Source organism: Dromiciops gliroides, chromosome 1, assembly GCF_019393635.1.
Source record: "Dromiciops gliroides isolate mDroGli1 chromosome 1, mDroGli1.pri, whole genome shotgun sequence".
In the NCBI taxonomy this organism is placed as follows: domain Eukaryota; kingdom Metazoa; phylum Chordata; class Mammalia; order Microbiotheria; family Microbiotheriidae; genus Dromiciops; species Dromiciops gliroides.
In genome coordinates, this window is record NC_057861.1 from 667830509 (window position 1) to 667857304 (window position 26796).

The 26796-nt window shown below is 37.6% G+C and overlaps 1 protein-coding gene across 4 annotated transcripts in view; it reads left to right on the forward strand.

Moving 5' to 3' along the window:
- Positions 1-26796, forward strand: part of SMARCC1 (SWI/SNF related, matrix associated, actin dependent regulator of chromatin subfamily c member 1) — a 173503-nt gene that overhangs the window by 101514 nt on the left and 45193 nt on the right. For all 4 annotated transcript variants that reach the window (XM_043963478.1, XM_043963485.1, XM_043963471.1 and 1 more), the window contains exons 20-21: positions 13261-13519; positions 14634-14795. In XM_043963478.1, the coding sequence (XP_043819413.1) occupies positions 13261-13519; positions 14634-14795 (421 nt within the window). The remainder of the gene's footprint in view (positions 1-13260; positions 13520-14633; positions 14796-26796) is intronic.

The window sequence follows — 26796 nt, forward strand, 5'->3', positions numbered from 1 at the left end:
ACCATGGGAAGGCAGACCACTATATTTCAAATACTGAAATTGCTTTCCTCTGTGCCACCTAGCTGTCCCATGGTAGTGTCCCTCTTCAAACATCTCCCTAATCATACAGCCCACCATTGGTCTTACAACTTTCTTGTTGACTTAAAATTTTTAATACATTTGCTTGGAAATCTCTCTTTGTCCATGCTCTCCTACTCCTCCAAATGCCAGTTGACCCCAAAGATTTCACTTCTTTCTCCTACTGTCTCTTCCTTGGTGCACCCCTACTCCCTCAGTGTACCCTTTCAAGCACCAGATCGTCCAAATTTCCATTCAAAAGCCCTCCTCATCACCCTTTGCTACCCATCTCTCTTCACTCACAGGAACATTCTTTAGTGGATTCCCTTCCCACTTTGAAAGTAAGGCCTTCTTTTACTCTTTTCTCTTTTCTCACCCATTCCTCTGTAGGCTTTTCTCTGAGACCAGAGATGCTGTTCTAGAAAAGGAGCATTTACCAGTTGGCCAGGTATTTCCAGATTCTCTCCATAATATCCCTTATCCATTTTTTTCCACTGTTAACCAGATTTCATACTTCACCTGTTTGTGTGCATTTAGAAAGAAATCTCTAACTAATCTCTCTGTTGCTATTGTTGTCTACAATTATTCCCTCCTGCATTTCTCTTGTTTGAGAGGCATAATCTCTTCAGTACTGGTTTTCTTTCTAAAAATATTTCAAACTTTTATTATTAAATGTCTCTCTTTTGACCTGTATGATTAAGATCATATATACAGCATTGGTCACCCTGAGTTGCATCCTGTGTTCCATTGCCCTTCTAGTGTTTGCAAAATAGGCTGGCATTATTCAAATGTCTGTTCCTTTTATTTGAAGTTCTTCTGACAGCTTTCAGAACTTGTTGATTCTGAAGTGAATTGTTAAATTTAACCGCCTGTGTCTTTGGAGTTTGCAGCCTTGAGTGTTTTTTTCTGTAGGTGATCTGTGAATTCTTTTAAATTAGAATTTCATTTACTTTGTTTAGAAGTTCTGCAGTTCTCTTTTATTATTTCCTTTATTATAGTGTTATGTTGCGTGGTTTTTTTGTCCTGTTGTGTTTTGGGAGACCCAAGATTCTTAGTTTGTGTTCAGTCGTCCTATTTTTGAGATCTTTGTTTTGCTTGTGTAGTGAGCATATATTTTTTTAAACGTTGTTGGTTTTTGCTTCTCTTCTGGGTTGTGTTTCACTTCTGTGTATTTGCACTCCCAGTCTATTGTTCTTTTTTTTTCTTTTATAAAGCTTGTCATTACAGATTCAAGTTTATCAGTTTTGCTCATGATTTTTCCTGTGCAGGATATAAATTCTGTTCTAATCTAATTTTTATTTTAAACCACTCAAGAACAGCATGTTGTGGTTCCATGTTCTCAAATTGCACAGGGACCTCTGCATCATCAAGTGTTGGATCTTTCCCTTTGTTTTGCAGTATATTATTTTGAGATGGCTAAACTTGTTTATACTAGATCTAAAGATTTTATTCCCTTCTCTTGTTACTGTTTTTCCTTTTCAAGATTTTTTTTTCTTCTTCTTGAAATCTTTGGTACTTTGAGTCTTTTCATCCCTTTATTTTTCCTATATCTCACTTTCTGACTTGCTCCCCTCCAGTTGTGATTTCCTTTGGGGCTGGAGCTCAAAACATCTCAGCCTCCTTCTGTCCTGGGCACTTCATGGTTCATCAACCTAGATCTCTGCCACAACTGACTTTCAGGTGATCAGATCTGGCCCCAGCTGAATGTGATGCTCTTTCCCTTGGGTTTGGTGGAGTTTTACATAGCTCCCCACATGCAGAGTCCTGGTGTTCTGTCCCACCCCCTGTATTCCTTAGTTCTCTGGCTTGGCACCAGCAGGTCAGAGACTACTATCCCTTACAGTGGCAGAACTTGCTTTCTCTGGTTACTGATGCTTTTGATTTGCAATCCCTGTATGCTTTTGTTCCTGAAGGGCTGTGGCCAAGCTGGTTGTTGAGGCCTGAGCAAATGTCCACATCCTGGATCTGGGGTCTCAATAGCTCTCAAAGGAGGAAAGGGGGTGTAGCTAGGTGGCGCAGTGCATAGAGCGCTGGCCCTGAATTTAGGAGGAACTGAGTTCAAATCTGGCCTTAGACCCTTGACACTTATTAGCTGTGTGACCCTGGGCAAGTCACTTAATCTCAATTGCCTGACCCCCTTCCAAAAAAAAAGTATGGGGGGGAAATGTGGGTTACAGGGTTTTGATGTTAGTCTTTGTTGTGTCCTTGGGTCTTCTAATATAGTCTTGCTACCAGTAGTGTGGTTATGTGGAAGAGAAGTGCTGAGTGAGTTTAGGATCATTGAGCATCATTTCTTAGGTTTGTGGGGATTTTAAAAAATCTTCTTCGGGAATTCTGGGTTTCCTATACTATGGAAACAGCTTTATCTTTGTTGCTTAATTCTTGTTTTGGAGAGGTTTGAGAAGTGGGGATTAAAGAAAATGTCTAGTTTGCCATCTTGTTGCTGTTGTGAACTGGAATTCTGTAGTAGAAGAACCTATGTGTTGAAAGGGACCTCAGAGTACCATCTTGTCCACCCAGTAGGAATACATTTTACAACATCAGTACTCATACAGCTTTTCTTTCTTTTTTTTTTTAAAGGGAGGCAGTTGGGGTTGTGACTTGCCCAGGGTCACACAGCTAGTTAGTGTTAAGTGTCTGAGGCCGGATTTGAACTCAGGTACTCCTGACTCCAGGGCCGGTGCTCTATCCACTGCGCCACCTAGCCGCCCCCCTATACAGCTTTTGCTTGAGCTACAGGAGGAGTTATCCCCAAGTCAACCTCTTTTACCTTTCTTTTTTTTTTTTCCTGAAGCAATTGGGGTTAAGTGACTTGCCCAGGGTCACACAGCTAGTAAGTGTCAAGTGTCTGAGACCAGATTTGAACTCAGGTACTCCTGACTCCAGGGTCAGTGCTCTATCCACTGTGCCACCTAGCTGCCCGCTCTTAAACAGCTATCTCTTTACCATTGAAATGCCAGGAACAGAACAGAAGTCTGTATGCAACATTCGGGGATGTAACCAAGGCCTTTGATACTTGTGGTCATGAGTGCCTGTGGAAAATCATGGTAAAATTTGGTTGCCTGGAGAAGTTCATCAGTATTATTCATGATGGCATGCTTGTACAGGTTCTGCATAATGGATGGTGTTCTCTTTCCCAGTCACCAGAGCAAGGCCATGTGCCTGCTCCTATGTTTTTTAGCATGGTGTTTTCAGTGATGTTGTCAGCATCAGTGTCAACTGGAAAAAGCTAAAAGCCAAGACCAGAGTGGGAGGAAAAGTTGGTACATGGTCTGCAACTTTTTGTTTGCAGATGATTGTGCACTCAATACCTCCTGCAAAGATGAGATGCAAGAAAGTATGGATCAATTCCCTGCCACTTCTCCTAATTTTGTTCTAACAGTTAACACCAAGAATAACAGAGGTTCTCCAGCCAGCTAGCACCACACCATCTATATATGGCAGATGAAGAATTTTTTTAATACTATAGATAAGTTCACATACATAGAGTTTAATGCACTCATTGCCAAAGCTGGTTCAGCGTTTGGGAGGCTCCAAAAGAATGTTTGTGAGAGAAGTATTAGGCTGCCTACCAGACTGAATATCTGCAGACCTCATTGTTGTATGCCTTTAAAACCCAAATAGTCTAATAACACCATGCCAAAAAATTGAACAGCTTCCATTTGAATTGTCTTAGGAAGATTCTGAAGGATACCTGGCAAGATAAGTTTACTAGACGTTGTAGTCCTTTCTTGAGCTGAACTGCCAAGTAATCAAGTTAGACTGCAGAGAGCACAACTCCACTGGGCTGGTCATGTTGTCTGAGTGCTAAACATGTGTTGCCTAAAAGACTATTTTACAGAGAACTCACACAAGGCAAATGCTTACGTGGAGGTCAGAAGAAGCAAGACAGGGACACTCTCAACATCTCTCTGAAGAACTTTGCTATCAATTGGGAGGCTTGGGAGACATGGCACAGAATTGTTCAGCATTGTGTACCTGCATTAAAGAACTCACTGTGTTCTGTGATCGAAGTAGTATATCAAAAGAAATGTGGGATGCACAAATTTAGAGACATCTTTCTTCAGAATGAAGAAATTGTTTGTGCCTGGCCTGTGGTTGATCAGGCATAGTTGGACATCCTATACATTGACCCAGACATCATGATGTCATTTTAGTTCTTTTCGAGCATGAAGGACTAACAACAACAACTTTATCATATATCTTTTGTTTTCTGTGCTATTCCTTGTATAGTAACTCCTAAGCCTCTCACCTCTGGTTTGCTGCCTTCTGCATATCAGTCCAAATTTATTTCCTAAGATGTAACAGTAGGCCTGATCAGTACTCCAGATGTGTATGGACTACACAGAAGGTAACAATTATTATCTCTTTCATTCTGGACACCATGCCTCTTTTTTTTTTTTTTTTTCATAAAAGTATTTTATTATTTTCTAGCTACATGTAGAGATAGTTTTCAACATTTGTTTTTATAAGATTTCTTGTTTAAAATTTCCCTTATTTTTCTTAGAACCATTGACTTCTTTTTCTTTTTTTTTCTTTTTTTTTTGCAGGACAATGAGGGTTAAGTGACTTACCCAGGGTCACACAGCTAGCAAGTGTCAAATGTCTGAGGCTGGATTTGAACTCAGGTCCTCCTGAATCCGGGGCCGGTGCTTTATCCACTGTACCACCTAGCTGCCCCCTTATTTTTCTTTATAATGCCATTAAATTTAGAACTCCCCCTTTATAATTACAAAAACAAATCATCATTCACCATGTTTGAAAATGTATATTTTATTTGGCATCTATAATCCTGATATTTTTATTCTTATAGGCAGAAAAAGGTACCAAGAGTACTTTGTATCATGTCTTTCCAAGTTTTTCATATTAATTTCTCATTGTTCAGTAATTTTCTGTTACATTTATATGCCATATTTTGTTTACCTATTCACCAATTGATAGAGACATAGTCGTCATTGCAGTTCTTCGGTCCTGCAAAAAGTGCTGCCACATGTTTGTTTTCACATATGGGACCTTTATCTCTGCCTTTGACCTCGTTGGGTTATATGCCTAGTGATAGGCAGCTAGGTGACTTGGTAGATAGATTGCTGGACTTGGAATCAGGAAGACCTGAGTTCAAATCGAGCCTTAAACATTTGCTAGCTTTGTGAACTTGGGCAAGTCCCTTTATCTCTTTGCTTTAATCCTCTGTAGAAGGAAATGGCAAAGGAGTCTGATATCTTTGCCAAGAAAACTCCATGCAGTGTATGGTCCCCAGGGTCACAAAGAGTTGGACATGACTGAACAACAGGAAGTACTATTGCTCAAAGTGTGTATTCACTTAAGTCAATTTTCTACCAGAATTAAGACTTTCCAGAATAATTGTATCAACTTTCAGTTTTGCCAACAGTGTATAAGTATTGTTGTCTTTCCACAGCTACTCCAATATTTGCCACTTTTGTCTCTTGTAATCCTTGCCAGTGGGTGGAGTATCAGGTACTCCTATATATGTCCTGATGAAGTTGTGACCTGTTAACAGTATTAAGAATTAATTTTAGGTGGCACCGTGGATAAAGCACTGGCTTGGATTCAGGAGGACCTGAGTCCTCTAACTTTGTACTTCATTTTACTTGTCTTGAATGATAATAAATGCTGTTTGGAAGGGAATTAATGATTCTTTTGTAATCTTTACAGTTCTTAAATTCTGTTATGATTTGTTTCATAATTAACTTACTTGATTAGATAAATGACCATAATAATGTTCCCTAGTGAATATGTGGTCAGGGGATTAGTTAGTTGCCTTAAAGTACAAGTTTTATCATTTACTAGTTTGAAATAATTTTATCTTATTTCTTATTACTTCTGATATTCTCCTATCCTATATTTCTACAAAATCCCAATTTAATTGTTATTTTCTTTGTGGTATTTTATATTCGTCCTTACATTTTCCAACTAATAGCAGGGGGAAAAAATTAACTTCTTTTGTACAGAGGTCAAACAGAACTCAATATCAGTAGAAAAAATTTGGTTTTCAACTTCCATCTTCATTGAACGAATGGGGAAAAGAGATTGGTAGTATCTATATATTTCTCACTCTTTGATATTGCAATCTGTCTCCCACTTTCGAACTGTATACTCTCCAATTACATCATTAGGAAGTTGTAGTCTTATTATCATCTTTGAATTGTAAGTTTTTGGGCATATGGAGTCTACTTCTACTTCCCAGAGATCCCTTCAAATGAAAAAGTCCTGAGTAATTAACTATTAATAAAATTCCTTCTAATTTTGATATTCCATTTCTTCTCTTCCCTCATATTGTTAGCTGATAAAGTAGATAAGTTTCTAGATCTCGATTCTAGCCTCAGATCTTGGTAGTTATGTGACTTTAAGCATTGAACCTTCCTTAGCCATTAATTTTCTTATCTGTAAAATGGGAATAACTATCACCTACTTCACAGGATTAAGGTAAAATTCAAGTCAGAAAATATATAAAGGACTTGGGAATACATAATGTGCTATGTAAATGGTAGATAGTGTAATTTTTGGTTTTTTGCAGTCCTTCAGATCCTTTCACCCCCAGTAAATTTTAGATGAGTACTGTTCATCCAACTTTTCCTTATAAAAAATTTCAGTACTGTTTGATACTCTAGATTTAGTAGGCTCTGCTACTCTGTGTGCGTGCTATTTCCATTAAAGCATGAAGTGATAGGGGAAATGTTTCACTAAGTATAAAGTTAAATAAGTTCATTTGGGATAATTTCAATGTCTTCTACAGCGTCTGAAGATTTTTTTTTGAAGATTATTAATGTAAGAATTCCAAAATGATCTTTTAGATCATTTCGAACTCCAAAATCCTATTATTCTAGTGACGGAGAGTTAGTGCTTTTGTATTTGTATTTGTATTAGTGTATTTTGTATTAGGATGAAGGTTTATAGGGAAGAGAATTATTACATTAAAGTTTTAAGCTTAAAATACATTCAAAGTTTTGGAATTAAAGAGACTTTGACAAATTATCATTTCTCCTAAATTATTTGAACTTTATATATTGCAGAATGTATACTTTTGGTTAGGTTCTAGGTCCTCTTGAGTAAAGCATCCCTAATTTTTTTTTTTATTTAAAGGCATTTTCCCCCCACTTCCTCTTGTCCCCATTGAAAAAAGAAACAAAACTGTTATAATAAATAGTCATAGTTAAAAGTAAAACAAATTTCCTATGTTGGCCATGTCTAAAAATATGACACATTCTGTATCCTGAATCCTTCATCTCCTTGTCAAGAGGTAGGTCGAATTCCTTATCACCGGTCTTCTAGAATCATGCTTATTCATTAGGGTCCTTAAGCCTTTCAAAATTGTTTTTCTTTACACTGTTAACATTATTGTTTAATTATTCACCTATTAATGGTTATTTCACTTCATAATTTTATATAGGTGTTGGCAAATTTCCATAAAATCATCCCCATCATCATCTTATGGGACACTGCTATTCTATTACATATATATACTATAATTTGTTTAGCTCTTCTCCAGTTCATGTGCACCCCAATTTTGCTGTTGTGTGCCACTACAAAGAGAACTAATATAAATATTTTTTGTGTAGAAAGTGTTCAGCACCGTTCTTGGCACATAGTAGGCATTCTTTAAATGCTGTTATTATTTTTGTTCTCTGAGTACTTTATCCCATATTAATCTCTTTGCAAATGTAAAGGAAGAAAAAGAGAACCTGGAGGAAGAATATCATATAGGAATAGAAATATGACTTATCCCCTACTGTTCAGACCTGCCCGTGGATTTACCATAACTTTTCCCCCCACTTTTTACTTTCTTTGCTATCTCTTCTTTCTACAGGAAGGAAATAAAGAGGCAGAAATCTTCCTCTTATGGAGACTCTGGGCCTTCTATGTGCCAAGCACTTCCTGAATATTTTATCTTAGCTGAGGATACAAATAGAAAAAATGAAATGTCTGTTTTCTCATGGAGCGTACACTAATTGGGGTCGACAACATGTAAAAGAAAATTCACTTATGACGTGGGTGGGTGGGTGGATGGATGGATGACCCAAATATAAATGGTCATACTCTAAAATTATTAGAAAATAAAGAAATGAGGTATCTTTTACAATTATGGTATGATTTGTGGTTATTTTACAAATCCAAAAGCCCTCAGGAAGTAGCAGTATGGAAGACACAATGGTTGTAAAGTTGTGTGAACAGATGAAACAACCATGGATCTTGAGGATCTAGAAGCAGGGCATATGGTAAGGCATATGATCTTCCACATGACCATAAGCATTAGAGTTGGTGAGTCCCATTTCATCCAAGTGGTGTGAACAGTCAGCCTGAATTTGGTGCATAGATTTTTTTCCCTATAGTCAGCAATTCTTAGCTTAGCTGCATTTGCTTTTTTTTGTTCAAGAGCTTTTCCATTTTATTTCACTGAAATTTTCACTTTTATCCTTTGCATGGGTGCTATTTGTCTTTTGGTAAATAATTTTCCCCTGGTCATATCTATAAAAGGTACCTGATCTCATTCTAATTTCATAATTTTGTGATGTGGCTATATTCAGGTTATGTATCCATAATTATGTGGGTTTATTTTATATTCTGATACTCTGCTAAAATTATTAATTTTCCCACTAATCTTTTAGATTAATGTAGGATTTTCCAAATATTTATCATCATATTGTCTGTAAAAATATAATGTATTACTTCATTTCGCATTCTGATTCCTTTGATTTTTTTTTTCTTCTCATTGCTATTGCTAGCGTTTCTAAAACAGTATTGGTGATACATAGTGTAGTTTCCCTGTTTATCGCTTAATTGAGTCCATTTCAGCTTTAACTTTGTCAGATCATAATTGCTACTCCTGCCTTTTTTTTTATAAACATCAGCTGAAGTATAATAAGTTCTACTGCAGATATTTCTTTTAACTCTGTATGTTTCTCTCATTTTTAATTCTTTCTTATAATCAGCATATTGCCAGTTCCTGATTTTTAATCCATTCTGCTCTCCATTTTGGTTTTATGTGTGAGTTAAGTTCATCCCATTCACATTCAAAGTTATAATTGCTCGTAATTTTTCCCCATTCTATTTTTTCCTCACTTTTTATCTCTCCTTCTTGCCTTATTTAACCAATCCTTCCTCATACATCTGTTTTTCTTCTATCCACTACCCTGCCCTCATCGTCTTTAATCTAGCTACCCTTCTAAGAATCCCTACCTTAATCCTCTCCCACTACCCTCCATAAATCTCTTCCCTCACTGTATTTCCTTATAAATTTAGAATACTTTTATGCCCTTCTAGATATGTTATTTCCTCTTTAACTCATTTACAATGTCAGATTCCAACATTACCAGTCCTTCATCCCCACCTGTTTCCATTGTAACAGTTCTTCATTCATACTTCATTTTTGGAATTACTGCATTTTACCTCTCCCTACCTAATTTCGTTTTTCAGAATGATCCCATCATACTTAACTCAGTCTCAAGCCTTTTATCAGTGTATGATCTTTCAAACTACCCAAGTAATGTTTTTTTTTTCTCTTTCAGCAAACATTAATTTTATTTTCCATTTACATGTAAGGGTAGTTTTCAACATTCATTTTCGTAAGATTTAGAGTTCCAAATTTTTCTCCCTCCCTCCTTTTCCTCCCCCCTCCACAAGATCGCAATCAGGTTATATATGTACAGTCCACAAGTGTTCTTTTTATCAGTTCTTTCTATAGGGGTGCATAGCATGCTTCTTCATTAGTTCCTTGGGATTGTCTTGTTTGACCTATTGAGTCTCTTATAATTGTTCTTTAATGCTTACATCATGTTTCTCCTTGATCTTATATGTTAAATTATCCATTGAGTTCTGGTCTTTTTGTGACAAGTACATGAGAGTCTTTTAGTTCATTAAATAGATTTTTTTTTAAATTTATTTTTTACTCTAGATTATACTTAGCTTTACTGGATAAGGTTTTTTTGGTAGCAACCCCAGCTCTTTTGCTCTCCAGTGCATAATGTTCCAAGCTCTATAGTGTTTTGTTTTGGTTTTGTGGGGCAGTGGGGGTTAAGTGACTTGCCCATGGTCACACAGCTAGTATGTGTTGATTGTCTCGGGCTGGATTTGAACTCAGATCCTCCTGAATCCAGGGCTGGTGCTTTATCCACTGTGCCACCTAGCTGCCCCCCTCTATCGTCTTTTATTTTTTTTTTCCCCCAGAGCAATGGGAGTTAAGTGACTTGCTCAGGTTCACACAGCTAGTAAGTGTCAAGTGTCTGAAGCCACATTTAAATTCAGGTCCTCCTGAATCCAGGGCCGGTGCTTTATCCACTGCGCCACCTAGCTGCCCCCCTCTATAGTCTTTTAATGTAGAAGCTTCTAGGTCTTGTGTTATTCTGATGGTAGTGCCACAGTATTTAAATTGTTTTTCTCTTTTTGCTTGTAATGTTTTCTCCTTAACCCTGGAGCTTTGAAACATGGCTATAATATTCCTGAAAGTTTTCATCTTAGATTTTTTTCAGGTGGTATTTGATGTTTGTTTGTTTTTTCTCTTTCAGTTTTACCTTCTCATTCTAGTACATTAAAGCAATTTTCCTTATTAATTTTTTATGATCTTGTATCTAGATACTGTGCAAAAATCATAATTTTCAGGTATTCCAACAATTCTTATATTTCTCTTCAGCTTTTCTCCAGATCAGTTTTTCTAATGAGATGTTCTCATTCTCTTCTATTTTTTCATTCTTTTGATTTTGTTTTATTTCTTGTTGCCTTACAACATGATTGACTTCCCCATGCCCAATTCTAGTTTTTAATGAATTATCTTCTTAAGTTTTTGGATTTCTAATTGGTTGGCTTACTTTTCATAATATACTTGATTACCTTGAATTGCTCTTATTTTTTCCCCAATTTTTCCTCAACCTCTCTTATTGAATATTTAAAACTCTTTTGGGGGGCTTATAAACATTTGACATTTTTCTTTAAAGTACAAGTGGGTTTTTTTAAGCTTTACTATCTTCATAGTTCTCTGTCCCCATTGTAGCTATGTATGGTTGACTTCTTTCTCCTTTGCTTACTTCTTCTTGTCATTGTTGTTATTTTTAGCAATTTATTACAGTCAAATTCTAGTCTGGAGGTGTAAGGCATGATGCCCCACACTACAGGTTTTCCATAGTATTGTTTTCTTAGCTCTGTCTGAGAGCCTGAACTCTTGGCACAGGCCCCAAACCAGACACTCATTGTAAATGCTCTTGCTCCCTATGGTCCCTCTCTCTAATGGCTGTGAATTTCAGCTCACCACTCTGTTCTGGAACCAAAATGGAAACCAGGGACTCTGCTCTCCTGCAAGTGCCCATAGCTAGCAGGGTCCCTGGCCCTCTGTTACTGCACTCATCCAGTGCGTGCTAGCTTCTCCTCATCCACAATTGCAGCCTGACTTCCTTGTCTGGTCAGCACACCTGTGCCTGACATCCATCTGTCTCCCCTTGCTCAACTGTCAGATTTCTCCCCTCTCCCCCCACTCTCTTTGTCAGTAAGGTGACAGTTTCTGCTGCCTAGGCTGTCGCTTGCCCCCAGGGCTTGTTTGTTGATTTTTTTGTGTGTGGAGTGTGCCTGGAATTGTTTGCACTTCAATGGGACCAGGCCTCAGCCTCTTGGGGTCAGTTTTTCCTAAGGTCCTCATGAGTAGTTGTCTTAGGTCAACTGCATTACCCTAACTTTTTATTATTTCTGCCACTCAAAATTCCCTTTGAGACAATATTTTTATTATGTTTGTGGGAGAATTTTGGAGAGCCTAGTGTTTACTGTTTTACTCTACTGTCTTCCCTGGATGTTCTTGACAAATAGGGAATTCTTCCCAACTCTGTGGGATAATGTTTTAGAATGTCATAGATAGAACAGAATTTAAAGATAATTTAATCCAAATCTTCACCTCTCCCTTTTTCCTACTTCTCTTCTCCTCACTCATGCCTGTGCCTTCCCAACCCCCATTTTGCATGTAGGCAAACTGAGTTTCTGATAAATTCAATAATTTTCTAAAGGTGAAAAAGCCTCAAGTAAGGTACCTGAGAGGTAGCTTTACTTTGTGAATAACCAGGTTAAAGTATTTATTGAGTGCTTATTGGGTAGCATCCACTGGGCTAAGTGCTGGAAATACAAAGAAAAGTAAAAAGCATTTCCCCTGCTTATATTATCATGGAAAATACTTTTGCCAGGCCTGTATTAGATAGGAATTGAGTTCCACCTTCAAGAAAGTCTAGGAATCTAATGAGGTTGAAGGTCTCAGCACTTTCCTTGTAGCTAGGAAGAACTGCATTTAAATTCTACCTGACTACAATACCTAGCAGTGTGATCTTGGACAAGTCATTAAGCTTTTCTTTGCCTCAGTTTCTTCATCTGCAAAATAGTGATGATCATATTATCTACTCCATAGGGTGATTATGATGATCAAGTGATATAATACATTTGAAGCAGTATGTAAACTTTAATGTGCTATGTAAATGCTATTACTGCTTATTGACTTTTAATGTCCTAAGTCCCAATTGTTTTACAACATCTAAGATGATTGGGAAAATAGTGTTGATATCTATTTTTTTTTAAATGAACTTTTTTGTGGGGGGCAGTGAGGGTTAAGTGACTTGCCCAGGGTCACACAGCTAATAAGTGTCAAGTGTGCGGCCGGATTTGAACTCAGGTCCTCTTGAATCCAGGGCTGGTGCTTTGTCCACTGTGCCACCTAGCTGCCCCAATATCTATTTTTTGTAACCATTGTGCTGTAATGGAAAGATTCTATTTTTTGGAGAGCAACAGATAATGTCCCACAGGTTTTGGAACATAGCATTTCCTGTATTTGAAGGACCTTCATGCAAAAATGATTGACAGATTAGAGGGAATTTAGGTTACAGTGGCAAAAATACTATCAGTTGGTAAGGAGGGAATAATTTAAGAAAAGTACACAAAGTAAAGACATGTAAATTAATTAAGAAATTACCAGAATAAGGATCTAAGAAAATATGAGACTGTAAGCACTGAATAGAAGCAGTGATTAGCAATAATGGAACAAAAGAAGAAAAGCATACTTTCTAAAAGGCGGGGCAGGGGGCATAATGTGGAAATACTCTTGTTAACATTACCACTATTAGTATACCAAAAAAAATTAGGAATCTTTTTATTCTCTGTCATAGATTTGGTATAGTGTAATTTATTGTTGAAGTTATAAACAGAGCTCTTCTTCTTTTATTTCAGGCCCTCGAAATGTACAAAGATGATTGGAATAAAGTATCAGAACATGTTGGGAGTCGAACTCAGGATGAGTGCATTCTCCACTTTCTGAGACTTCCTATTGAGGACCCTTATCTTGAGAACTCAGATGCTTCCCTTGGACCATTGGCTTACCAACCTGTCCCTTTCAGTCAATCAGGAAATCCAGTGATGAGCACAGTTGCATTCTTGGCATCTGTGGTGGATCCACGGGTGGCATCTGCAGCAGCTAAAGCTGCATTAGGTATAGGCCTTTTTGGACTATTTTTCTTGAGTATAAGGCTTTCTCTCCTCTCTACCGCACCCTCCTCCCCCCTCCCCCCCCCCAACCTGTAGCAGAATACATGATATTTTTCTGGAATTATTTTTATTACATTTAAAAATAGCTCTCGGATTCAATTGTATATGACCCTCTAGAATGGTTGGGGAAAATAAAGGATCTTGTTAATGGGTTTTTTTCATTGTTTCTTTGGTTTTTTGGTGAGGCAATTGGGGTAAGTGACTTGCCCAGGGTCACAAAGCTAGTAGGTGTCAAGTGTCTGAGGCTGGGTTTGAACTCAGGTCCTCCTGAATCCAGGCCTGGTGCTTTATCCACTGTGCCACCTAGCTGCCCCCTTGTTAATGGTTTTAAAAGGTAATTTAGGTTTAAATAGAAAATGTACTTTTGTTTTAATTCTGATTTTTGAAGATTTTCCTGAAAGTCTTTATGTTAATATACATATACTAGAGATACTTATTCTTTTTTCTTTTTTTTCCGGGGCAATGAGGGTTAAGTGACTTGCCCAGGGTCACACAGCTAGTAAGCGTCAAGTGTCTGAGGTCGAATTTGAACTGAGATCCTCCTGAATCCAGGGCGGGGGGCCTTATCCACTGCACCACCTAGCTGACCCTGACCCTGAGATACTTTATTTTTAAAGAGAATTTGGGCTATCTCTGGGTCACTTTGATCATTTTTTGTTTTTTAATTGTCGGTATTTGTAGGGCATGAGAATAAATTTATATTGTTCGCATACTGTACCCTGGGAATTAAATTTGGTGATGTGATGAGAATCATGTTTTTCTAGGGTTGAGTAGTAGTAGGGTTATTTTTTATTTGTTTGTGTTGTTTTTAGCATCTTATTTCTCATGACTTGCTCTCTTGTGTATGTATATACTTTTTTTTTTCTAAAAGGAAGGTGTGGCATATTTTCTACATAGAAAACATTTAAATGTTGATTCGTTCTAGTTATTTGTATTTTAGTCCTAGAGGTACAGGTGGAAACTACTTTTGATGCCTGAATTTATTTTTCTGTAGGTCTGCTTAACTACAAAATATTATGAAAATCTCTGGGTTTTGTTTTTCTAATTCTCTTAAACAGAGGAGTTTTCTCGGGTTCGGGAAGAAGTACCATTGGAATTAGTTGAAGCCCATGTCAAGAAAGTACAGGAAGCAGCAAGAGCCTCTGGAAAAGTAGATCCAACATATGGTCTAGAAAGTAGCTGTATTGCAGGAACTGGTCCTGATGAGCCAGAGAAACTTGGTGAGTTATCAAATTTATCCACTTTTTAAAGAAAAAACAAAACATTTCAGCACCATACATGTTAAACTGCTTTTTATCCTTTTTGTTATCTTACTAATATAACAAAGCATAGTGATATCAACAGGTTTTACTTTTACTTTAATATTTGATTTCTTCCCTGTATTCTGTTGTATATTTTTCAGTTATTAGGATTAGAAAATAATGTTGTAGGTGGTGACATAGTATTCTCTCTCTGAAGTAGAAAGGTTTGTATTATTTTATTTTGAGAACAAGCATTTAGGTTCATAAATATCCAAAGAGAATACTAATACTTCTGGTACTATCAGTGTTGGTTAACTCATTTCTATTTAATCCTTTATTTAAACTCCTGACTTTCTTCAGTTCTTGTCCTAGCTTTGCCATGACTTTGAGCACATCATTATAGCCCTCTGCTTCTACAGCTGTCAAATGAAGTTGAATTAGATGATCCCATGCTCCATTTCTACCAACGTTTTTGAAATCATAGCACATAACCCTTTTGTTTTCAAAAGCTTGCAGCTTTTAATTCAGAAAATATTGACAGTGTGGTATAATGAACTAGAGTATTCTAATTTAAAATTTTCCCAACATCGTGATATTTGATGTGGATGGAAAAGATTATTGTTTGGACTGAATTTATTATTTCCAGCTACTTTGATGCAGTCAAAAATATCACATATAATAATATTATCTTAATTATGAGGACTTTAAAAGGTTTGGTAAAATCAAGCCAAAACCTTTTTTTTGTTTGTTTGTTTCTACTTAAAAAGCCCGAATTTAGTTAAAAGCTGTAAAATCTTTCCAAATGTTAAGGAAGGAATGGGAAAAAATTGAAGGAATCTCTGGGTTCAAAGAGTATGAAACTTTGACAGTTTCTTTACTGCTTTCTAGAATGTTCAGATCTAGTCTATGTTCTGCTACTCAGATAGTGCTGAATTTTCTAGTGTTAATTTATAAAGCATTCTACTGTTGAGGGCATTTATCATATGTGGATTTAGCTAGAAATACTCTGTTTGTTACCTTATTCTTTTGTGGGAGGGTTGGAACTTTGGAGAAGTTTTGAGAAGTTACTAATCTACCAAGTTGTTCGTTGCATGCTAAGTCACTTGACCTACTCTGTCCAGAGTTCCATGGTATTGTGTTTTATGAGTGTCTTCTTATTTGATAGAGTCTTTTGCTGCCCATAGCCTAATCCTTGACATTTGTGCTTTGCCACCAACATCCTTATAGATATGAAAATTATGGCATCAAATGGTAGGATGTAGGATAAATGATTTTAACCACTTTTTAACCTAGACTTCATAGCAGTTTTAGAAAAAAACCATTATACACTTCTGTGCCACTAGTTAACAACTCTTTAGGATTAATTAAAAGAACAAAATTTGTAACTTTACTTCTCCAATGCATCAGTCTGTGAATTTGTTCTCTTTTGCTATAGTAGGTGCTTAATGAATGCTAGTTGATTGAATTTAGTTGAGAGGAGCTAATGTACCATCTTCTGCATGAAGCTCTTCACCTTTCTATACTTACAGCTGTAGAATTTGGAGCCTTATTTTCTTACTAGGTCTGAAGAATTGTAATGTGATTATTTCTGAATGAGATATGGACAAAATTCTCTAATGCTAGCCAGTTATACTTAATGCGATTTGTTTTGGGCTCTGACTAATGGAATAAATTAGGACAAGAGCAGATGGTTCTCCTTGGGGGATCTACTCAGTAGGAATGAACTGGGTCACTAAACAATCTGCACTTCCTTCCACTTAGAAATTGATTTGCACTGGAGTGTACAGAGGAAGAGAGGTATCAAACTTATATTCACACTTGATATGGCAAATTATTTCCCTGTTGCATGACAAAATCTAATTTGAAATCTAATTTGGAACTTTGTTTTCTTGGTGCCATATAGTTTGATGATATCTTTCAATGATATATTGAAATTATAGTAATCTAGAGGCTGTTACTTGTAACGTAAAACTGATGAAAGAAAAATGGAGATAAGTTTGCTTAGTTAATTTTGAAATGTGAACATTGACTTTTTGTTTTGTTTTTATGATTGAACCGTGAGACCCAGTTTCACTTTCCTTTGAATGGTTATTATTGTCCTACTTTCAAAAGCATGAGCATTTCATTTCATATACATACAATCATGGTATATCCCATATCCTTGGAATTTTTAGTTACTAGCATTGTACAAATTTAAGAAGACTTATTGTAGTACTTAACTATGGTATTGAGGTGTATTGAATGTCAATTCTGGAAGATAATACCAAGCTAGACAGGTTCTGAATATGGTTATGAGAGTGAACTCACATACCTGTCTTTTTGTCTGGGGATCAGCTTAGCTAAATTCAGAGTGATTCATCATCAGCAATGACCCATAAAGACTATGTACAAAAGTGTGGACTGCTTTATCTTTATATTATTGGGAACATTCACACCTGGAGAAATTATGTATCCTTGAAGTATTGAAAAAGTTTCTTTAAAATTTGATCATGGGGCAGCTAGGTGGCGCAGTGGATAGAGCACTGGCCCTGGAGTCAGGAGTACCTGAGTTCAAATCTGGCCTCAGACACTTAACACTTACTAGCTGTGTGACCCTGGGCAAGTCACTTAACCCTAATTGCCTCACTTTAAAAAAAATGTGATCATTATTCAAAAAGTTAACATTTGTGTATTACTATTTGACTTTATTTTATGCTTTCCTATCCTCATTGGTCTTTCCACTTGTGGTAGGTATAAGAGTCTTTTCTCAACTCTTGTTTTTCCTCTCTCTTTAACTTCCACATTCATACTTTTAATTCACCAAAACAGACTTTTAACTCTTCTTCCCTCCAGCTTGTATATTCCCATTCTGCAGTGTTTTTTTCTGCTTTGGGGCTGTCTTTGATATTAATTTTAAGCAGATAATACTTGAATGAAAATTAGGGAGGAGAAAAAAAACCATGGTGCTTTTGAATCAACAGTTCCCCTGGAAAAGGCATTGTCGGTATCAGTCTTAGATGTATTTATATCCCATGAGCCTCCTAGCATATAGCAGAATGATGAATGGATGAAAACTTGGTTCTTCACTTATCTATGAAAGTTTGACCAAAACTAAATTAGTCACTAAATGAGATTCCTTTTATTTTCTTTTTGTATCAACTCTCTACATTATCCATAATCTTCAAAATGGATCACAAAAAATAGACATGCTTAGGGGCAGCTAGGTTACCCAGTGGATAAAGCACTGGCCTTGGATTCAAGAGGACCTGAGTTAAAATCCAGCCTCAGACACTTGACACTTACTAGCTGTGTGACCCTGGGCAAGTCACTTAACCCCAATTGCCTCACCAAAAAAAGAAACGTGCCAGAACTTGTTCAAGCATTCCCCAATTTCTGGTCACACCTCCTCAGACTCCCCTTCTTTGCTCTGTGAAAAAGAGTGGTAAATATTTTTGTAAATCCATAGAATTTCTTTTGCTTTGCATTTCTCCCTCCCTTAACATGTCCTCCTACTTTCCCTTTCTACCAATTCCGATAGTGAGGTTCAGATATCTGATATTTTCTCCCATCCTCTCCTCCTAGATTGTATAGACTTTTATTTTTACGTTCTAATTATATGAGATAATATTTTTTTCCTAATTTTCTTGTGGGGCAATAAAGGTTAAGTGACTTGCCCAAGGTCACACAACTAGCAAGTGTCAAGTATATGAGTATATGAGATAATTTTACCTAGCCTTCCTTTCCCTTCCCCCTACAGTGTATTCCTTTTTCCTTTCTTTTTTTGGCAGGGGCAGTGAGGGTTAAGTGACTTACCCAGGGTCACACAGCTAGTAAGTATCAAGTGTTCGAAGTCGGATTTGAACTCAGGTCCTACAGAATCCAGGGCCGGTACTTTATCTACTGCACCACCTAGCCTTCTTTCCTTTCTTCTCTTAAGATCCTATAGGTTGTATCAGATTGGCTAAAATGACAAAAAAGGAAAATAATAAATGTTGGAGAAGCTGTGGGAAAATTGGAACACTAATCCATTGTTGGTGGAGCTGTGAACTGATCCAACCATTCTGGAGAGCAATTTGGAATTATACCCAAAGGGCGATAAAGCTGTGCATACCCTTTGACCCAGCAATACCACTTTTGGGTCTTTTTCCCAAAGAAATCATGGAAAGGGGAAAGGGACCCACATGTACAAAAATATTTATAGCTGCTCTTTACGTGGTGGCAAGGAATTGGAAGTTGAGGGGGTGCCCATCAATTGGGGAATGGCTGGACAAGTTGTGGTATATGAATACAATGGAATACTATTGTGCTGTACGAAATGATGAGCAGGAGGAGTTCAGAGAAACCTGGAGGGTCTTGCGTGAACTGATGATGAGTGAAATGAGCAGAACCAGAAGAACATTGTACACAGTATCATCAGCATTGAGTGTTGATCTACTGTGATGGACTATATTCTTCTCACCATTGCAATAGTACAGAAGAGTTCCAGGGAACTCATGATAGAAGAGGATCTCCAAATCCAGGGAAAAAAAAGAACTGTGGAGTATAGATGCTGAATGAACCATACTATTTCTTTTGTTTTTGATGCTGTTGTTTTTTTCTATTTTGAGGTTTTTCATCACTGCTCTGATTTTTTTCTCTTATAACATGACTAATGCAGAAATAGGATTAATGTTATTATGTGTGTGTGTATATATATAAAAAACCTATATCAGATTACCTGCTGTCTAGGGGAGGGAGGGAGAAAAATCTGAAATTGTAAAGCTTTGTATAAACAAAAGTTGAGAACTATCTTTACATGTAATGGAAAATTAATTAAATTAATTAAAAATAAATAAATTAAAAAAAAAAAGATCCTATAGGTGGGGCAGCTAGATGGCGCAGTAGTTAAAGCGCCGGATCTGGATTCAGGAGTACCTGAGTTCAAATGTGACCTCAGACACTTGACACTTACTAGCTGCGTGACTCTGGGCAAGTCACTTAACCCCCATTGCTCCGCAAAAAAAAAAAAAGATCCTATAGGTATGGCAGAACCTTGCTTTCTGTCTGGTTAGATCCTCTCTCTGACCCTTGATAAGAATTCCAAGGGATTATAGGTTTCATTTCTTCCTATCTGAGTACAAACGGTTTATCGTTTAGTCCCTTCTGATTGTTCATTCCTATTTACTGCTTTATGTTTCTTTTAACTGATCTTATTAACAAAGTTTTTACATAGCTCTCCTTGTTTTACCGGAAATGCTTGGACTTCATCATGAAATGTCTTTTTTCCCCTGGTAGAGTTATACTCAGTTTTGTTAAGTCAGGTAGTCTTGGCTGTAAGTATATATCACTTTGGCTGTTGAAACATTGTATTACAAGGTCTCCACTCCTTTAATAGTGGTGGATGCTAAATCATGTGTGACCTTGACTGACTTCTCAGTACTTAAATTCTTTTTTTTTTTTTTTAAGTGAGGCAATTGGGGTTAAGTGACTTGCCCAGGGTCACAGAGCTAGTAAGTGTTATGTGTCTGAGGCCAGATTTGAACTCAGATACTCCTGACTCCAGGGCCGGTGCACTATCCACTGCGCCACCTAGCTGCCCCGAATTCTTTCTTTCAGTCTGCTTATGGCATTTTTTTCTTTAACATGGAAGCTCTGGATTTTGGAAATGATGTTCTTGGAAGTTCTTATTTTGGAATTTCTTTCAGGAGGCAAACTTCATGGATTCTTTCAGTTTCTTCTTTGCTCTCTGATTGTAAGATGTGGGCTTTTTTGTTTTTAAGATTTCTTGAAATATGATGTCTAGATTTTGGGAGCAGGTGCTGTTAATCACTCTCAGGTATTCCAGTGGTTCTTAAATTTTTTTCTCCTTGAGCTCTTTTTCAGGTCAGATGTTTTTATAAAATGCCTTATATTTTTTCTGTATTTTCAGTCTTGACTTTGTCTTAATATTTCTTATCCAAAAAAAAAAATTATCTCATTGAGTCGTTGGCTTCTGTTATGTCCATTCTAATTTTTACGAAGTTTGTTGTTTGGACAAGGTTTAGTACTTCCTTTTTAATTTAAAAAAATTTTTTTTAGTACCTCCTTTGTCTAACTATTAATTCCCTTTCCAATTCTTTCTTTGCTAGCTCTCTCTTAATTGTTTTCCTCTTTTTCTCTACTAACACTCTCAATTCAGCTTTTTAAAAAAAAATTAAGGGGGCAGCTAGGTGGCACGGTGGATAAAACACTGGCCCTGGATTCAGGAGGATCTGAGTTCAAATGCAGCCTCAGACACTTGACATTTACTAGCTGTGTGACCCTGGGCAAGTCACACAGCTCATTGTTTCTCTCCCCCCTCCCCCCCCCCAAAAAAAAAAGGAAGTTAAGTCTAAGTTTTTCCAAAAGCTTGTGTCTAAGTAGTGTTTGAAGTGATTTGCCATTTCTTTTTTTTTTTCCCCCAGCTCATTTTGCAGTTGAGGAACTTGAGTCAAACAGGGTAAAGTGACTTGTCCAGGGGCCCAGAGCTAGTTTCTAAGGCCAGATTTGAACTCATGAAGATTAGTCTTCCTGGTTTCAAGCCTAGTTACTGGATCTACTATGTCACCCAGCTGCCTGTCATTCTATTTTCGGATTTGTGTTTCTCAGCTTCCTGTAACCATAAGACGTTTTAATGGTGGGTTTTTTTTTTTGTTTGTTTTGTTTTTTGCTCATTCTTTCAGGCTTCTTTTTGAATTTGGAGTTGGTGTTAGAGGTGAGCTTTTTTTAAACCCCTTCTTCTCCCCCCCCCCCCAACCCCCCCCAGGGAAGGTTCTGGCTGGTCTTGTTAACTGGTATGTTGGGAGCATTTGAGTGTTATGTTGTTACTCTAGGATTCCAGAAACAGCTTGTGTTGGGGACCTTTAATTTTTCAATGCTCCTGAAGTAGAATGATCCAGATCACAGTATGATAGCTATGCCACCCCACCCTCTCTTTCCCTAGGGTTGGAGTATTCGGATTCCCAATCTGGGTTTGATTCTAAGTGCTGTAGACTGTTGCTGAATCCTTCTGTCAGCTGGCAGGGATGCTTTCCTCATTCTGAATTAGGAAGCTGTAGGATCCCTTTTGGGGATCTTTCATTCTTGATGACTGGTATGGTGTCTGGGCCTTGCCCTTGACCTGGTAAACAGCCTCTCTTTGTACTAGAGTGCTTTGGGGATGGGCATCAGGAGGGTGGGACTGTGCTCCTGGCCATATCCTTTCCCTAAAGTCTTCAGATCTCTCTTCCTCCATATGCTTCACAAGTATACATTATTGTTCTCATTTCAGTTTTGTTCTCCATATTTAGTATTTTGATTCAAGCATAAACTTTATTCTCTTTTGGACTTCTTGATGTACTTCCCACTTTTCTCTGAAGCAAGTCAAAGTCAACAAGTTGAGAAGAGGATTCAGATATACAGAGAGTTTTGTTGCTATTATGTTACTCTTTTTGTACATTTTTTAAAAAGCAAATTATTTAATAGAAGTTAACAGTTTCATATGCAATCTTCTGTAGGTTTTATATTAAAATATTCATTCTGTTGTTTAAGTCCAATAAAAGAAAAACCAAACAATTCCTGGGTCAAAAATGATAGGGACAGGTGCAGTGGATAGAGTACCGGCCCTGGAGTCAGGAATACCTGAGTTCAAATCCAGCCTCAGACACTTAAAACTTACTAACTGTGTGACCCTGGGCAAGTCACTTAACTCCAATTGCCTCACTTAAAAAAAAAATGATAGGGACAAAGAACAGAGGCAAAGTGCCCTAGGAAAATTTGAGGGAAGAGAGAATACGAGTTGTTAATTCCATTTTTGTGTGTGACTATCAATCCAGGTATTCCAGTATATATGTAGTCTTTTCTATTACCTTATCATTGTCCCTACCCTATACCTGTGGTCAAAATGGTGATGTTAATAGTGCATATTAAACTAGTAGTGCTGAAGAAGCTGTGCTTTGATAGTTAGGAATATTATGAAAATATTCCTATCTGTAGTTTTTAGGAGAACTGTACTTTGAAATATCTCTTTAATCTTTGTATAACCCTTGCTTTCTTTTAGTCCTTACTCTTATTTGCTGATAAATCCTATTTTCATATTCTTAAGGGAAATTGGCCCATATTTCTGTACTCTTAAAAATTTTCTCCAACTTCTTATTCTTTATCCTTTAAGGTTTACTAAAAAGCTGTCAAATTTATTTTATACTAATTTGGTATTGCCTTTGTCATTTTAGTTCATTGTTGTCTTTTTCTTAATTGGCAGTAGAACTTTAATGTTAGGATAACTATTTCATAGATTCCCATAGAAAAAACTTTTAGCAACTATTGCCATTAGCCATTCAATGGAAACCAGTTAATGTCTGTTTTTCTGCTATTGCGAGGGTCTCTGCATGCTAGATGCTACTTGATAATAGGCAGGATGGCTCAAAATGTCAGATAACTCCCATTCACCTAAGGCAATCAGGTAAGCATAACTGCCCAGTCCCTAAATGCATTATGAAGACCAATCTCTTTTTCTCTTAGTACCACACAGGCTTCGTTTAGTGTCTGATTCTAATACTCCTAAAAATTTCAGTACGTCCATATACATATCCTTTGTACTTTATGTCAATCCCTTATTCAATAAATTCCATTTTGTCCCTGTAACTTCTTGGATCAATTATGAATGTCTATGTTTGACGTGTGTGTGTGTGAGGCAATTGTGGTTAAGTGACTTACCCAGGGTCACACAGCTAGTGTTAAGTGTCTGAGGCTGGCTTTGAACTCAGGTCCTCCTGAATCCAGGGCCAATGCTCTATCCACTGTGCCACCTAGCTGCCCCTATGTTTGACTTTTAAAGTCCTTTATAACTTGGCCCCAATTTACTTTTCTCTCCCAGCTAGCATTTTTGGTATTCCTCACATACAAAACTTCATTCTCTTGTCTTCACATCTTTGCACTGACCTTTCATACTTAGTCATTCCTGTAAAACATTGCTCAAGTGATACCTTCCTTGTGGTCTTTCCTGTTACCTCCAGCTACTAGTGCCCTTGCCATCTGAAAAGTTTATCTTTCATTTGTTTTATGTTGATTTTTGTACAGGTTGTCTCCCTGAATTGATTGCAAGTTCCTGCAGGGGCAAGGAGTCTATCATATTTATAGTGGTATCTCCAACACCTACCACAGTGCCTGGCACAAAAGGGGCATTTCAAAGGTGCTTAGTTGCTTATAGCTCATTCAAATGGGAGTGAGAACGAGTTATTTTTGAAAATTATGGTGGAGGGGTAAAAGCAAGAAGTGGAGAAAAAGCAGGAACTTGCCTGAGCTCTCCCAAAATCCCCACCAAAGAACTTTGAATGAATGCCTCAGAATGAATTGTAGAGCTGCAGAACCAACAAAAAGACAGGGTGAAACAATTTTCCAGTCCAAGACAATTTAGAAGATCCACAGGAAAGATCTGTCTCACTGGGATAAGAGTGGAGCATTGTCCAGCATAGGCTATGCCCCAACAAGTCAGCAGTAGGCCTTGGGGGCTGGCCAAATTGGCAGCAGTGGAACTCTCAGCACACAGACTTTAAGGGGGTTGGACAAAACTGGTCATAAGAAGATTATGAGGGATCTTTTGCTAACACTGGGTGCAGAACTCTATTGGATTGCCCATATGCAGATCCTAGTTGCAGTTCCAGGGTGAGAAGGATCACTAGCACACTTGAGTGTATGTGTCCCTGGTCATAGTTCCAGAACAAAGAAGTGTGCTTAAGTCTGCTCATAAATCAGAGCACAGACCAGGAGAGCAGTGACTATACTTTTCCCTAGCTCCTACCACCTTAGAAATACTGAAGACCTATAGCCTATGAAAAACGTGAAACTTGGGACAGTGTCTTCTCCACCCCAGGGAGCAGAGCCCAATTTTAACATAAAGTTAAAAGTCAGGAAATAGGCCCTGACAACAGAAAAGAACCTGACCATAGAAATTTGTTATGGTGACAGGGAAGACCAGAACTCGGCAATAAATCCTGAAAACAAAATGTGAATTGGTCTCAGGCCCAAAAAGAATTTCTGGAAGAGCTCAAAAAGGATTTTTAATTCTAGTAAGAAAGGTAGAGAAAAAATAGGGGAAAGCAGTGAGAGTGATTCAAGAAAATCATGGGGGGAAAAAGAGCCAACAGCTTAGTAAAGGAGGCAATAGAAAATACTGAGGAAAATACTACCTTAAAAACCAAAATTGACCAAGTGGTAAAAGAGGCACAAAAATCCACTGAAGAGAAGAACACCTTACAAAGTAGAATTGGCCAAATGGAAAAAGAGGTTCAAAAGCTCACTGAAGGGGCAGCTAGGTGGCGCAGTGGATAAAGCACCAGCCCTGGATTCAGGAGGACCTGAGTTCAAATCCAGCCTCAGACACTTGACACTAGCTATGTGACCCTGGGCAAGTCACTTAACCCCAATTGCCTCACCAAAAAAAAAAAAAGCTCACTGAAGAAAATAATTCCTTAAAAATTAGAATTGGGCAAGTGGAAGCTAATGGCTCCATCAGACACCAAGAAACAAAGTCAAAAGAATGGAAAAAAATGGGAGCAAATGTGAAATACCTCAATGGAAAGACAACTGACCATAAAAATAGATCAGGGAGGGGCAGCTAGGTGGCGCAGTGGATAGAACACTGGACCTGGATTCAGGAGTACCTGAGTTCAAATCCGGCCTCAGACACTTGATACTTACTAGCTCTGTGACCCTGGGCAAGTCACTTAAACCCCATTGCCCTGCCAAAAAAAAAAAAAATTAAATATAGATGAGGGAGAGCTTATTTAAGAATTATTGGACTATATAAAATTGTGCATACCGTTTCATCCAGCAGTACCACTGCTAGGTTGTTATTCCAAAGACATCCCTCAAAAGAGAAAAAGACCTATTTATACAAAAAATATTTATAGCAGTTCTTTTTGTGATGGCTAAGAATTGGAAATCAATGATTGCTCATCAATGGGGAAATGGCTAAATAAACTGATATATGATTGTGATGAAATTCTTTTGTGCTATAAGAAATGACAAACAGGATGATTTTAGAAAGGCCAGAAAAGACTTGTATGAACTGATGTATGATGAAGTGAGCAGAATGAGGAGAATGTTGTGCACAGTGACAACAATATTGTTTGAGGAAGAACTGTGAATGCCTTAACTATTCTCAGGAATACATTGATCTTAAAACAGTCCCAAACAACTAATGATAAAGCATACTATCCACCTCCAAAGAAGGAACTGATGTTGATTGAACACAGACTGATGCATACTATTTTTTCTTTTCTTTTTTTTTTTTCCCTTTTATTCAAGTTTTCTTATCGATAATGACTAATGTGGTAATTTTTTATAGAATTGCACATGTATATCCTATATCTGATTGCTTGGAATCTGATCTTCTGGAAGGCAAAGGAAGTAGGATTACAACTAAGACTCACCTGCTGAGTAAAACAGTAAACCTTTAGGAGGGGAAATGTATATTTAAGGAAACAGGACTTTAAGGCATTAATGATGAAAAGACTAGAACCGAATTGAAAATTTGACTTTCAGTTAAAAGACTCAACAGAAACAAAAAGGTAAACAGGAAAGAGAAATCTTATAGAGGAATCAATAAGGCCAAACTGTAATATTACTACATGGGAAGATGATACTTCTAACTCCTAAGAACTTTATTATTAGGGCAGTTAAAAGGTTTATACATGGGGTGGAGCCAAGATGGCGGAGAGGAAGCAGCAAGCTGCCTGAGCTCTCCTTCTGTTCCCTCAAAACGAACATTAAATCAAGCCTCTGGACGGATTCTGAAACTACAGAACCTGCAAAGAGACAGAGAGACACAGTCCTCCAACCAGAGATAATTTAGAAGACTTCAGGAAAAGGTCGGTCTGACTCGGGCAAAAGGGAGGCCCAGCGCAGGGCAGCAACCCAGCGCCGAGGGGGTCGGGGCAAATCAGCAGGAGCTGTGGGTCACAGCCGAACAACTGAGGCTCCCGGAACCTGGTTCAAAAATCTGGTGGCCAAGAAGGACAGTGGA